General features: G+C 41.1%; 1 protein-coding gene across 2 annotated transcripts in view; it reads left to right on the top strand.

Annotated features, from left to right (window-relative positions):
• Window positions 1–11396, top strand: part of bcan (brevican) — a 24545-nt gene extending 13149 nt beyond the window's left edge. For both annotated transcript variants that reach the window (XM_034873649.1, XM_034873648.1), the window contains exons 6-15: window positions 200–493; window positions 849–1808; window positions 2444–3217; window positions 4685–4897; window positions 7154–7264; window positions 7374–7532; window positions 7936–8018; window positions 8381–8525; window positions 9611–9793; window positions 10593–11396. In XM_034873649.1, coding sequence (XP_034729540.1) covers window positions 200–493; window positions 849–1808; window positions 2444–3217; window positions 4685–4897; window positions 7154–7264; window positions 7374–7532; window positions 7936–8018; window positions 8381–8525; window positions 9611–9793; window positions 10593–10708 — 3038 coding nt within the window. In that variant the 3' untranslated portion in view covers window positions 10709–11396. The remainder of the gene's footprint in view (window positions 1–199; window positions 494–848; window positions 1809–2443; window positions 3218–4684; window positions 4898–7153; window positions 7265–7373; window positions 7533–7935; window positions 8019–8380; window positions 8526–9610; window positions 9794–10592) is intronic.
• Window positions 11397–15682: the final 4286 nt, after the last annotated feature.

Genomic DNA, 15682 nt, shown 5'->3' with positions numbered 1-15682 from the left:
ATGTTATTTTCGGGGGATTAAAAAGAACATTTATATAGGAAAACGGGTCAATTTGACCCGATTACAACATGAGGGTTAAAGTATGAAACCATGCTTAAGTCTTGATTTGGATCGCTAACCCTGATCCACACAATACCCCCACAGGAAACTAAGAGGCAAAAAGACCATCAGAAGTTGACACCTGTCTCCTTGTGTACAGGTGAGGTGTTTCATGGCTCCGCCCCCCAGCACTTTACCTTCTCGGAGGCCAAGGCCTACTGTCTGAGTCACGGGGCTGAACTGGTTACCACCGCTCAGCTGTACGCAGCCTGGAACGACGGACTGAACCTCTGCAGTCCGGGCTGGCTGGCAGATGGGAGCGTGCGCTACCCCATCGTCACCCCCAGGGAGCGCTGTGGAGGCGGCGAACCCGGGGTCAGAACTGTCTATCGCTACAGCAACCAGACGGGCTTCCCCGAGGTTCACACTCGACACGATGTCTACTGCCTCAAACGTAAAGTGTTGTGGTTTATTTTCTGCATCCTAAAGATCAGGGACCCTCTACGAAAGGATGAGTGCCACTTGTGAAAAAAGTCTTGAGTTTAATTGACTTTAAACACAGAACTCAAATACTGGGTCAACCCGCAAGATAAATCCAAGGGAAATGAAGAACAAACATAGTTCTGGCACGCACTATTTATTTATTTTTGTACTTTTCCCAAATTTTTACTTTCTAAATACTAAGTAGTTGTAGCTGCAAATTAGTTTTCTTCCCTACACTCTCTTTACCTTATAAGTGGCATTAAGAATAGGTCTAGTAAATTCTGGACAACATGAAAAACATTTTGTAATTGTGATCTTTCTTCCAGGCAATGACGCCGCTTACACAGAATCTCATCAGGATTTCCTCGCCACTGAACCAGAGAACATTGGCCAGGACGTTGTTTTCTTAACGAATCCCGTAGAGGAGGACTTCGACTGGGGCGAGGCGACGGCAAAGATGGGCGAAGAGGTCCAGCGTGCCCACACGGCCAACCCTGTACAGCAGAGTCACGTGGAGGCCCAGGCCGTCACGTTGACTTATGACAAGCAACCATTCACGATAGACCTTCACGAGTCTCTCACTCCTCCATCTGAGCATCAAGAGCCCTTGTCCACAGAGAAAGGTACCTGGGACGTCCTTGAAAAGGCCAGCCACACACAGAACTATCAGCCAGCATTGGAAGACAACCAAGATGAAGATCATGACACAACTTCTGCAACAACTTCTCCAAAGGCAGGTGGTGTCGTGGCAGTTGACGAAGACTCCACTTTACCCACAAATGATCCAACACTTCCAGCGAGCGCGGAGCCCTCAGAGCATCATGTCTCTGTGACTGAAAGCCTGGGTACGACAGCTGTTTATGCAACATCGGGAGCTGATGCAACCGAGCTCCTTAGCAGCAGTTCGGAGGTTCCTCAGGAGGGCGACCTTCCTGTTCTACAAGAGGAACACACAACAGAGGCTCACCTGGATCTCACTTTTGAAGCCCCGCACGTCTACTCAAGCACATCTTACGAGGTTTCTGGACAGCCAGAAAAGGACAGCGCTAGTTCTGCCGTGGAGATAGCAACGGTGACTTCTTTAACGCAAACCGAGGAAACCGCTTACTCAACCGCCCCGCTGCTGCCGGCTTTTGATCACAGTACGCTTGAGAACTATCATGAAGAAGGGGAGTCTGGGGAGGGGAGTGTAAACCCTCTTCTAGATGAGGCGACACAAACCTCAGTGACTCAAAGTTTGGCGGACTCCTCTGCCCCCTCTGAACTGGTCCCTACGTCTGATTCAGGTAAGTATTACAGGGAATATCAAAGCTAGGATCACAACATGAGTCTATGGTATTTTAGAAGTTCCTTAATTGTTAGTGACAGGTGAGTGTTTGGTGGAATGAATGAAGAACATGCCTCTACAGGTTGCCCAGCAACAGAATCCAGATGCGTTCAAAGACAACAGAAAAACATAGACACACAGACACATAAATAACAACCAGGTTCAGAGCAAGGGATACCTGACATATATGTTAATAGTTGCTGTATACTTAACCTATTTTCATTTCTACATTTGATTACAATGTCACACACCTCTTTAACACTTATGCTAGTAGATCGTTGATCAGCTGTTTCTTTGTGAAGAGAGAGTTTGAGAGAAAATGGTGTGTAACTGTCCGTGTTTCCTGAAGCAATTGTCAACAAGTCGGCTTGTGGTCGCCACTACGTTTTCTCGTCTTTGTTTTGGTAGTTGTTCTGTTTTGATGTAGTTTCATCGTCCATATGACTCTGTGATTTACTTTCCGCTTCTCAGAATGGATGATTGAGTTAGAGTCAATGCAGTGTTAAAATTGAGTTAATTGAGTTAAAATGCAGTTATTTTGATATTCATCTTCATTCGAGGAGTAAATCTGCTCTTGATCCCTATTTTTGACAGGTTATGATCACACTGCAGAGCCCTTGAGTGTAACCGCGGCGCCGTCCACCCCGGTCCAGCATGATGATGATGAGGACTACAGTAGCTCTTCACAGGAGACCGTTTCACATGATCCAACCGACCACAGTGGACGTGTTAACCCTGCAATAACCCTGACAGCAGAGGTCTTCACAGTTACAGAAGACTCCAGTGTAAACACCCCGGTCCTGAACAGTGATCCCATCACCTTGTTGTCTGTAACCCTGCCTCTTCCTTCTGTGGAGGTTGAAGCCAGCTCCCCAGAGATTATAACCTTCACACCCGAAAGCAACACTCCATCTGGGGCCGGACCTCTGGACGTCATCCAGGACCAACTACAGGAGGTATTGGGAGGAAGCCCGGAGGTTTTCTTTAACAAAACCCAACATAGCATAGACAGCGATCTGGAGGGGAGGGAACAAGACTCCAGAGATGGGTTGGGGGAATCTTCAGGAGGAAGCGGCGAGCTGACAAATCCGACTCTGTCAACGGACCACATGTCTGAGAGAACGGGCGGCTGGGATGCCACTGATGCACCTCCTCCAGCAGATGTCAAACTCACGCCGATCCCTCATGTGACCCTCACACGGGGCTGGGAACAGGAGGCTTCTTCTTCTTCTTCTTCTTCGTCCTCCACAGCGCAGGAGTCTCGCTCAGATCTGGAGTACAGCGCCGAGCCTCCTGGGTCCGACGGATCTGAAGACGTCTCCAAGGAGCCAGAAGTCGTCACTGAGATCCCCACAAGCGGCATCACTGGTGAGTTTAAAGGATTAGTCCGCCAAACTCTCACCCTGCAGGCTTCATATGGGTTTCTAAAAATTGGTAGCTTACTCTTCAGTGGAAGTTCAGTGGAGATCGAAGGTTAGTCCATTGTGGTGCCAATAAAAAGCATCAAAATGTCTGAAACCACTGCAGTTTAATCCACTTCTCAATCAAAGGTACAAAGAGTTCAATTAGAAGAATGAAGTAAAGTTGGATGTTTTATTATAACTAGTCTTGCATTGGTTACACCACAGATGCATTCTGGGATAGGAGACAAAACTTCTCTGGGTTGTGTTCTTGGTTGTTTTCATTTCATTAACCCTCATGTTTTCCTCGGGTCAAATTGACCCATTGTCCTATATCAATGTTCTTTTTAATTTCCCAAAATAACATGATTGATTCCACACAACGCTCTTTGGCAAGTACATATCTCTACTTTCATTAATTTTGGAGCGTCTTATTCAATTTGATAGTGTTTTTGAAATAGTATTGAGTAAAAGTTGACATGTTCCAGTCTGTGATTATCATCAACATCCGTTCCTTTAAGGTGGTTCCAAACTTTTGGCCTGTACTATAGACGTAGCTGTGAAGAGATTTCTCTCTTCACGTTCAAGATGGCTCAAGAGATGACACGGGACACAAAGCTACTTTGTACAAAGGGCAACCTGCTCGGCTGAAACACCCAAGAGAGTCGCGCCGAGACAGTTCCTTTTTCCTTTATTTATAGGTTGATACAAACAGAATAGTGTGTGAGTGTGTGTGGTATCAGTCCTAACCTGACCGATACAACCAGAATAGTGTGTGAGTCAGTCTTAACCGTTTGGGCCTTCGTTCTTGTGGTTTAGTGAGATACATGTTTCAATAAAAGAACGTGAGATACATGTTTCAACTAAAAGAACATCCTGTGAAATGCTTGCATAAGCTTTTATGAGAACAGAGTGTGACAATCACCCCTATATTGCTACACAGCCAAGCAGTTGAATGCTGGTTTCAAGGTTTAGCGCGGTTTGAAAAAGTCCCAGTTTCAAAACCACTAACATTTTAACATTTAACATCCTACCGTTCCTCAGGTATGATCCTCTCTCCCTGCTAGTGTGCAGTGTGTTAAAAATAAAAAGCATTCAACAAAAATCATTCAACAAGTGTATTTTGTCGGTTAATCATGACATATGAAACACTATTTGGCTGAAATTGTTATCAGAAATAATCTCAAACAGAAAAAAACAAAAACAAACATTTTGACTAAAACTTGAGATACCCGATGTCTCTTTTTACTAAAGCTAGACTAAAATGACAAGACTTTAAGTCAACTAAAACGACTAACATAACAAGATATGTGAATCTGACTAAAACTAACAAGGACATTTGGCACAAGACTAAGACTAAATTTAAAAATAGGTGAGAAAGTGAACACTACGTTCACGCCTACTGTGGACATATGATAACAAACTGTCTCAACAGAACATGGATCATTGGACCGAGGTGCGGGGAAGACCAGCTCGGAGGATCCTTCAGTTAAAGTGTGCACATGGCACCCGGATGATGGGGAGGAACCACTCGGTCCGACGCGCAGCAGCGACAGCAGTGATGGGCCAATCACGGCTCCCACAGCGCTACCGGAGCACTCTGCCATGGCTGCCAGAGTCTCTGCTGCAGGACCAGGAGGCATTTCAGGTAAAAAAAGAAGCACATGTAACAGGTGTGATCCTGCGTTGTGTTATGGAGGGACTAAGGTAATTTCGGTCGTTCAGATCTCGTGATAGACGAACAGTGTGGCCCCTGGATTGTTGTTGAACATTTACCCTCGGCAGTGATGTCTCTAGATGTGTTGAAACGTGTCTCTTATTGGCTAATTTTAGACAGTTACTTCTAGAAAAGTGTTATCTGAAGAGATAATTTGAGTAACTGAGATTTCTACTAAAGGATATGTAAAGGTTTTGCCTCCAAAAATAGATAAAAATCATTCTTAAAATGTACAATTTTCTCGAGTGCACTACAGAAACAACTGAAACATGCCAACACCAGTTTGATTCCCTGGATTACGTAAACAAAAAGGAATAGTTTAGGAAATTAATTTTAAAAAAAAGGATATATGTCACTACAAATTATGGAAACACTTGTTACCACACACACACACACACACACACACTTTGTCTCACTACGTTTGTGGGGACCAGTCATTGACGTAATGCATTCCCTACCCCCTTACCCTAAACTTAACCATAACAACTAAACGTCTAACCTTAACCCTCACCCCCACCCTAACCATAACCTAATTCTAACCCTAACACTTTTTTGGGGCATTTACACTATTAACTTTAGTTTTACAGTCATTTTTGGAATTTACATTTATAGGAAATTATACCTAATGTTTGAGTTAGAAAAGCAGAAATTAGGAATTATTGAGACTAAAATTAAAGGAATGGATGTTGATGATGATCACAGACTGGAATATGTCAACTTTTACTCAATACTATTTCAAAAACACTTCCATTTGTTTTTAAAATGCTATAAAATTGAATAAGAGGCCCCAAAATTAATGAAAGTAGAGATTTGTACTTGGCAAAGAGCGTTGTGTGGAATCATGCATGCTATTTTGGGGAATTAAAAAGAACATTGATATAGGAAAACTGGTCAATTTGATCCGAGGACAACATAGGGGTTAAAAACGACCTCACACATGTTTTAAAATGAGAGAACACTAAACCAAAATACACAAATCTACACCTCTGGTAAATGGCAAGTAGGACCATCATTTACCGTGTTACACAAACGCCAGAAACAGCAGCTGGTGTTGGATGTTTGGAAGGCGGAGGGAACATCTGTCTCTGAACATGTCCAATCAGGAGAGAGATTTACAGCACGCTGCAATGTAGCACCTCAAGCTGACTCAGCACAGCAGAGAGATTAGCGTCGGGTACTGAATTAATTCTCAGAATAACACGCAGTAAGCTCACAACAGGCATCTACTCACTGAGTCTATTCTTCGAGTTCAAAAAAGTCCAAAGACAAAACCTCTGAAATTGCTGATTTAAAAAGTGAAAATGCACATTCAGTCTGAAAGGATGACACAAAAGAGATATGTAACAACCAAGCTGTGGTGAAAAGCTGCTGCTGGGTGAATGAAGCAGTGGTTCCCATGCCTGATGTGACAGCTCCCTCTGCTGGGGAGTCTGTGTAGGGCAGCATCATTTATAAAATTAGATGTTACAGAATGGTCATAACTCTGGTAGTAAAACGTTGCTCTCTGAACTTGTTTGTGGCGATGCAGGACCCATGCATGTAAGAAATGGGGTTGTCAAAAGAAAAAGAAATTATAAGCCATAGTATAACTTCTGTTCAATTGGAAAGCAGCTTTAAGCTAAATCTGACAGATTCATGTTTTTGTACACGATCTGTGACAAATTATTTATTTATCTCCAGACAACTTCTTTTAGAAAGATGTGTGTATATACACACAATGCGTCTCACTACGTTTGTGGGGACCGTCATTTACATAATGCATTCCCTACCCCCTTACCCTAAACTTAACCATAACAACTAAATGCCTAACCTTAACCCTTACCCCCACCCTAACCATAACCTAATTCTAACCCTAATCCTAAAACCAATTCTTAACCCTTAAACAGCCCTTTAAAGATGTGGGGTCCAGCATTTTGGCCCTACAAAGCTGTCCGGACCCCACAAGCATGCTGAACTCCCGGTTTTTAGACCCCATGAATGTAGTTAAACATGCACACATGCGCGCACACACGCACGCACGCACACACGCATGCACACACGGCTCAGTATTTAGCAATTTAGCTTGCCGCTGTTCTTAGAACAGCAATGAATATTTGTATTTGTCCAGATTTAACCTCTTCTAGGTACGTAGGGTTTCCAGTTTTTGTCTAAGCCGCTCTGGTAATGAGTGCCATCATCCTCACACAGCTGCAGACTCCTGCCTGGAGAACCCGTGTTTGAACGGAGGCACCTGTGTCGACGGGGAACCACCGAGCTGCTTGTGCTTGCACGGTTACGGAGGAGACTTGTGCCAGAAAGGTTGGCGTTCACCTCTTTGATAAACACGCAGACGCATAATCTTCCACGTATAGAAAGACCTGCTTCCTACTGTGTCATACTTCGATCGCTGTGTCTCCGTCCCGTTCAGACCTGGAGGTGTGTGAGCCCGGCTGGGAGAAGTTTCACAGCTTCTGTTATCATCACTTCTCCAAGCGGCAGAGCTGGGAGGCGGCGGAGCAGCACTGCCGCATGTGTGGCGGACATCTTCTGTCTGTCATGACCCCCGAGGAGCAGGACTACATCAATGGTGAAAACTTTTTGATTGTTTTGCATGTATTTTTGTTGTTGTTTTGCTTGTCTTTGTGGTCGTATTGTGTCTCTTTGTGCTCATTTTGGCTTGTTTGTAATCATAATATGGATGCATTTGGTCGTTGTTTATTTATTGTCAATCATTTTGGGGTCGATTTGCATCCCTGCGGTGATTTTTTTGACCATGTTTTTTGATTGTTTTGTGGGTTTAATTAAAGGTCCCATGACATGGTGCTCTTGGGATGCTTTTATATAGACCTTAGTGGTCCCCTAATACTGTATCTGAAGTCTCTTTATATAGACCTTAGTGGTCCCCTAATACTGTATCTGAAGTCTCTTGTATATAGACCTTAGTGGTCCCTAATACTGTATCTGAAGTCTCTTTTCTTTTTTATTTCTAGACAGATACAGAGAGTATCAGTGGATTGGACTGAATGACCGAACCATCGAGGGAGACTTCCGCTGGTCGGACGGAAATCCTCTGGTGAGTTTTAATGAGCGCCCCAAAACTTGTTGAGACCTGGGCATTTTGACCCGTGGAGAGGTGGAGGCTGGTGGGGGTGGCCATGACCAACTCACTTTACGTGTTTAAAGCCATGATGTCTCTCTCTCATGGGTAGGCCAAATTCTCAGGGCAGGCAAAGCAGCAAATAGGGAGGTAACCTTGCTCCTTATGACCTCATAAGGGGCAAAATTCCAGATTGGCATTTTCTGCAATTTTTGCATCATAAATGACTTTAATGAATCAATAATCAAAACCGTTGGCGATTTATTTTTCTCTTGATCGAACTATTCGTTTCAGCTCTACATGTGACTTTGTTTTGATCTCCTTTCTCTCTCCATCAGCTCTACGAGAACTGGTTCAGAGGGCAGCCGGACAGCTACTTCCTGTCAGGCGAGGACTGTGCGGTGATGGTGTGGCACGACGGCGGCCGCTGGAGCGACGTGCCGTGCAACTACCACCTCTCCTATACCTGCAAGAAGGGCGTCTGTGAGTTCACTTGACCGGCCCCTTTTTCTCAGCTCTTCATTCTTGAATCAGCACCATGGACTGTATCTGTTATTGCACAGAGCATGTGTGATGTCACCCATTGGTTTGTGGAGATCTGATATGAGTTGTTGAGTTTGCCGTTACGGGCGCAGCCGTCCTGGTTGCGGGTGTGACAAATTTCGACGAGAGCGAAGAGTTAGGGAGGAGCCCTTACACGTTACACACTTTCACTGGCAATCACATCATAGCCACGCCCTAAAATACACCCCCTGCTTTATCGCCGATAACTAGACCATAATTCAAAAGAGTTAAAACTAGCAACTCAGACCATAAACTCATTGTGGATATGTTTACTGAGGTAATAATCAGGTGAGAAGTGGGTCACTTTCTCATAGACTTGTACAGAAACAGACATCCTTTTGCACCTGCATGTTAAGGAGTCTCCCCCTGCTGGAGATCAGATATAATGCAGTTTTAAGGAGTCTCCCCCTGCAGTAGTTCAGATATAAAGCCGGTTTGAGGGGTCCCACCCTGCAGGAATTCAGATATAAAGCTGGTTTTAGGAGTCTCCCCCTGCTGGAGATCAGATATAAAGCAGGTTTAAGGAGTCTCCCCCTGCAGGAGTTCAGATATAAAGCAGGTTTGAGGGGTCTCCCCCTGCAGGAATTCAGATATAATGCAGGTTTTAAGAGTCTCCCCCTGCAGTTCAGATATAAAGCCGGTTTGAGGGGTCTCACCCTGCAGGAGATCAGATATAATGCAGTTTTAAGGAGTCTCCCCCTGCAGGAATTCAGATATAAAGCAAGTTTTAGGAGTCTCCCCCTGCTGGAGATCAGATATAAAGCAGGTTTAAGGAGTCTCCCCCTGCAGGAATTCAGATATAAAGCATGTTTTAGGAGTCTCCCCCTGCAGGAGTTCAGATATAAAGCTGGTTTTAGGAGTCTCCCCCTGCAGGAGTTCAGATATAAAGCCGGTTTGAGGGGTCTCACCCTGCTGGAGACCAGATATAATGCAGCTTTAAGGAGTCTTAAGGAGGAGAGGACGTAGAAGCAAAGTTGTCTCTCTGTTTTTTGTCCATCCAACAGCATCGTGTGGGGAGCCCCCCAAAGCTCCCAACGCTAAGGTGTTTGGGAAGAAGCGGTTGCGTTACGAGACCAACACCAGGGTGCGGTACTACTGCGAGGACGGCTTTGTGCAGAAACTGAACCCTGTGATCAAGTGCCTGCCCAGCGGCCGATGGGAAGAGCCTCTGATCACCTGCATCCCAAGTAAGTGCTTTTAACAAGGGAGAAGAAAGCATGGAATAGAAACGAGACAATTGGCGTGACTGAAATCGAGCACTTCTGTGCGTACACTTGCTTTTTTGAGTATCTTGTGCGTTCACTCTGGCTTATGAAGTATGGCAAAATGCAGCACTACGAGTACCCGGATGCTGCTCTTAAAATCTAATGCTGGACACTACTCGCTCGCCCTCAATGGCCGCCATCTTTGCTTTGGGTCCGCCAACGTATTTTCAAACTTGTGAAAATGCCGGCGAGCATGATGTAGCGCTTGCGACTGAAAGCAAAAACCGAACTATACAAAATTTAATTTTTGCATGTTTTTTCCCCCAATTATTACCACAATAATGTAGCCAGGACAGTAAATACTTATGGCAAACAACAACAGGTGACAGTAACGCTCCGTCCGTTGCACTTTCATATGGTTCTTTGTAGTTTGGCTTATTTGTAGCTAATGTACTTCTACTTACTTCTTTGGCTTCACGGTTGAAAGCACTTAATTGGAATTTGCTTTGGATTAAAGCGTCAGGTTATGGTTGTTTGTTGTGTTTTGTATTTTGTATTTAAATGTTCTTGTTTTTTAATGTGTTTTATAGTATGAGATTTTATTGTGAAGCACTTTGTGATTTTTATCTGTGAAAGGTGCTGTACAAATAAACTAGTTACTTACTTACTAAATGTAATGTAATGTAATGTAATGTAATGTAACAATGTTCTCATTTTCAATCTGAAGCAAATACAACTCAGGCTCTAATCCTTTACTTTTCTACTTGTCTCCCATGTCCAGCCCATTTAAAGGAAGAAGACTCAGTGACGTCCCTTCCTCTCCAGCATGAGGAGGTCCTGAGCACGGCTGCAGAGGAAGCAGCGCCGCTCTTCTGGGACATTAAGTGGAACGTCTGAAGCCACTCTGCCTTTCTTTTTCTTTAAAAAAAAATCTATATTTATCTCCACTTTTCCCCATTTTCTTGTGTCTCAAAAGACTTTCCAGACCAGTTTCTGCATTACAGTAAGTTAAACTGTAGAAATCTAATCTTTCATATTAAAATCAACTCAAGGTCACAGTTCCTACAGTCATAGAGAAATCTGGAAAACGTGCTTTAATCCAAATACTTGTTTTTCAGTAAAGCGATGCATGTTGTAAAGGTTATGGCAGCTTAAAGTGGATTTGGACAAAACCTACTGTAAAAACATGAAAGCCTCTTAATTTAGAGATTCCTAAAAAAAAATGCCACCCAAAACAACTTTCATATGAAGCAGTTAAATCAAGAGATAACCCCAAGCACTCAACAGTGGGGTTTTATCTGTCTTCCTTTAATTTCTATTCTTTTTAATTTTTACATATCCGGACACTTTGTAAGACACTCTCTTATCTTATGTCTTTCACACAGAAGGACACCTTTATGCAGTAGGACATGTTTCATGTGAGACGGTCATATAAACGACCAACAAAATGCATATGAACCCTGAAGTTGTCTTTATAGAAACTCATTTAATAACATCACAGTATGTTAATATTTCAGAGACACTTCTTATTAATCCCATTAATGTATCAGTATGTAAGACCCTAAATAAACCAAATTAAATAACAGGATATGGGGCTTTTAAAGGGTCCATTCATATTTAAAAACATAAAAATTATGACGTCCGTTGCAGCAAATTTACATTACATTAAACTACAGTGAAGAAACAGTTACCTGCGGTGAGCTTTATTCTCATCAACAGTAACATAACCAATTTTTAAGTTAAGATTTGAAAATGGAAAATCAGCCTGTTCAATGACAATGTCGAATTAATTTGACTGCAAGTGTGATACACGCTGTATTTTAATTTAACGTATGTAACAGACAGACGTTGATAGTTTTGTGGTGTGTGTGAATGATTTCTGTCCTGTGCAAGCGTGTGGCTTCGGGTTAACCCTTGTGTTGTCCTCCCGGGTCAAAAAGGGACAACAATTTGACATTTTCGTCCATTTTTCAGCCTTTTTTTATTTTTAGTTTTCACTAACACCACCTTACTACCACTAGTTTTACACTACGTTATGGAATTCATGGTCAATAACCCTCATGTATATAGAATTATACTTAATATTTGAGTTAAGAAAGCAGAAATTATGAACTAATAGTTAAGGTCAGAGGAATGAAAGTGATCAGTTGTATTTGCAAAGAGCGTTGGATGGAATCCATGCCTTTTTTTTTGTGGTAATTTGGTTAACCCTCATGTTGTCCTCATGTTGTCCTCATGTTGTCCTCATGTTGTCCTCATGTTGTCCTATATCAATGTTCTTTGTAATTCCCCAAAATAACATGATTGATTCCACCCAACGCTCTTTGCCAAGTACACATCTCTACTTTCATTAATTTTGGGGCGTCTTATTCAATTTTATAGCATTGTAAAACAAATGGAAGTGTTTTTGAAATAGTATTGAGTAAAAGTTGACATATTCCAGTCTGTGATTATCATCAACATCCATTCCTTTAATGTTAGTCTCAATAATTCCTAATTTCTGCTTTTCTAACTCAAACATTAGGTATAATTTCCTATAAATTAGGTTTATTGTCCATAATGGTGTTGCACAGTCTGTCCACCCAAAGGGCGCTCTACAACATCCTGATTTTGTTTAAAGTACTTTAAGTTTCATATCTTAAGTTTGTATTTTTAGACATTTTATTTATCGGAATTTAAATATATTTTGATGTTCCTCTGTTCTGTTGTGACAATAGAACAAATTATATTATTTTAGTAAGAACTTAGAAATAACTAATGTTAACCCTTGTGTTTTCTTCTCGTCAAAATTGAAAATCAACACTTTTAATGACACTTTTTATCAATGTTGCAACAGTAGTTAAAATGGGAAAACACAGTATGAATAAAAACAGTAACAACGGCCAAGAGAAGTTAAACACAAACAATAAAAACCTTCCAGGTGGCACAAAGCACATTACAGGACAAAATGCACATGAAACTATTTTTTTTCTTTTTTAATATGTGATCTGGCTATGTTATCTATAACCTTCTGGACATGCTCTTGGTTACACTGATTGTGTTGATTTAGTTAGATCGTCTGAAGTTTTGTGAAACATAAATGCCGTAGAACTTTCTTACATCATCCAGTTTGATAGTCAGCCATAAAAGAACATTAAAGTAGATTTTCTTCAGTTCTAAACAACGTGTTATCAGATTCATAAACTCCAGTACTTTGTGATACTGATACCCAGCATTTTAGGCAGCATCGGAGGCTTTTACCAATCCTGGAATTGGTATCGGAACGTCTCTGGATGGCAACTAACGATTGGTTTCATTGTCGATTTATTGATTGGTTATAAAATCTGAATCAGTCAGAAAATGGGGAAAATCAGGGTTTCCCAAAAGCCACTTTGGGGACCAAAAAAACACATTTCGATGATGCAAAGGTATCTAATCTACTGTAAGTTTTCTAGTTTTTAAAGACCTTTAATATTAAAGATACTTTAATAGACACTGTAAATGCAGTTGTTGATGCAATGTTAATTTTGGTCTAACGATCACACACTGAACAAATGTACTGTATGTTGTAAAAGTAGAAACAATATTTAGTCAAAATGAATCCAATGAAAATAAGAATTTGTTTAACATCGTCTGAATCTATACTGTCGTTACATGTCTGATTTAACTGCGTAGCACTTAACCCATTAAAAGGTTTGTAAAAATCAATTTGCAATATTATCTTGTGTTTCAGAATTAACAGCACAATATCTGATCAGATAAGTTTTCCAAGAATTTGCTGTTTTCTTGTCATTTTATGGCATATTTACACTGTTAGACTTTGCTGTAATTTCTACAGTTGCCACAAAATGCCCAGTAAAATACAACAATGTTCATACTGTAATAAACATTGCATTTTGGGTATTAACATTTCATTTACAGTGATTTACTGTATATTTTGAATTTGCGGCCATATGAAATGATCATCCATGACTTCTTTTTCTTTTAATCCTTGCGTTGTCTTCCCGTCAACCTGCAACATTGTGTTTTTCTGGGTTGAAATTTCAAGACGCTTTAGTAATTATGTTTTTGTTGATATTCTTTTTTTTTTTTTTTTCATTTTTGTAGTTTTTCAATATTTGTCACTTTTTTTCCGACATTCTTTTGTCATAGTTCTGATAAAGAGAGTTTTTAACTAAGTTCTTGCTCAAACTACCTAAAACCTCCACATTTTAAAGCTGCAGGCTCCACAGGAGTTTTCATTTGTTCTCATTTGTGTTCCAGGTACGGTTGGGTTTACATGTTTATCTCCTCTGATTCAGCTTCTGAATTCTGGTTTAAAGTCTTTGGCAACTTATTTGAGAAGGACAGAAAGTCTATATCGAGTGTCGGGATTGATTGACACTAGTTTTTCATGGTAAATGGCTTTGGGTGATGGCAGTCTGACACTGAAGCTTTTTTATATGTGCTTCAAACCCTTAACTACAATTCAATTTGAGCCAATGCTCTGAAGGTTGCTTTGGCACAGAAAAATCACGTGACACATTACATCCGAATGGATTTTCTCTAAATGTTGAGAGGTTGTGAGCAAATAAAGAAATAGGCTCAGTCCAAAAAAGTGTGGAAAAATATAATGTTCCTTAATAAAAATCTATTAGTGTTCCCTGTCCCACATACCCCCCGGCCATAGTTACACAAGCACACTCAACTTGTGCCATAGTTTCCCAGCACATCCACGTATCCCCAATACCCAATAATACAATACACCTATTCATCAATCTTTAATTTAAAAAGAAAGATATCCAATTGTGAGTATACGTGTGTGTCCCTAGTCTAACGGCCTCCTGTCCACTATCTTGTCGGGATAATTTAGATGCAGCCTCGGCACTTCACCAGATGAGGTTGCCATTTTCAGACCAATTCCTCTGAGTGGTTCAGTGCTTTACCAAAGCTTCATTTGCCCATCACTTAGCGAGATGTCTCACTCTGTAGCTAAAGCAGAGAAAAGAAAGAGGAGAGAAAACAGGATCTGCTGCAATGTAAAGTACAACAACAACATGGTGTTTTCTGAAAATAACACCATGTAAATCTATTCTGGGTCAACCTCCAACTACACTTATGAAGCTATAAATGAGCAGAATATGAGCATTTTAAAATATTGTCAATCAATACACTGATTTGTGGACGTATATTTATTGAATAAGTTAAAGTACATGTAGTTAATGTCCAGATAAGCCAGTGTATCCTTCAACATAATCAACAGTGTTATTTACATACATATAAGTTGGCAGAAAGCATCACGGTCTTATCTTTGTGTATACACAAAGATGTAACATGTAACATGTTCAATTCCTATAGGAATTGAACATGTTATTCCAGGTTTAGTGCAATATTGATGATTGTGTGCTGTATATATAACATTCTTTTTGTTTTATATAATTTTCTTTCCTTTCCCTGTCTCCTTATAATTACGTTTCCAATAAACCAATTTGCATTCTTAAATATTTCCAGGGAAACCTATTTCTTTGACACATCAAAAATCAGTTTCTATTCAAAGTCTGCGTTCAAAGTCAAACAAAAATGGGTCTTAACGTTGAATTTTGCCTACGTACAGAACTAACGTAACGTTACGTAATTGAGAATGCAGTTTACTTGTATGGGAAAGTAATTTTAAGGAAGAAACAGGGTTGGCCAATTTTTCCAGTTAGTCAAAGTGGTTTGTTGTTTCCACACACACACACACACACACACACACACACACACACACACACACACACACACACACACACAGTCTCTGGCTATCTTTGTGAGGAGCAGTCATTGACATAATGCATTCCCTAACCCTAACCCTAACCATAACCATCAAACCTAAATGCCTAACCTTAACCCTCACCCTAACCCTAACCTTAACCA

This window comes from Etheostoma cragini, chromosome 6 (genome assembly GCF_013103735.1).
Source record: "Etheostoma cragini isolate CJK2018 chromosome 6, CSU_Ecrag_1.0, whole genome shotgun sequence".
Lineage (NCBI taxonomy): Eukaryota > Metazoa > Chordata > Actinopteri > Perciformes > Percidae > Etheostoma > Etheostoma cragini.
Note: the sequence above shows the minus strand (reverse complement) of the source record. Positions and strands in the feature narration are given on the sequence as shown.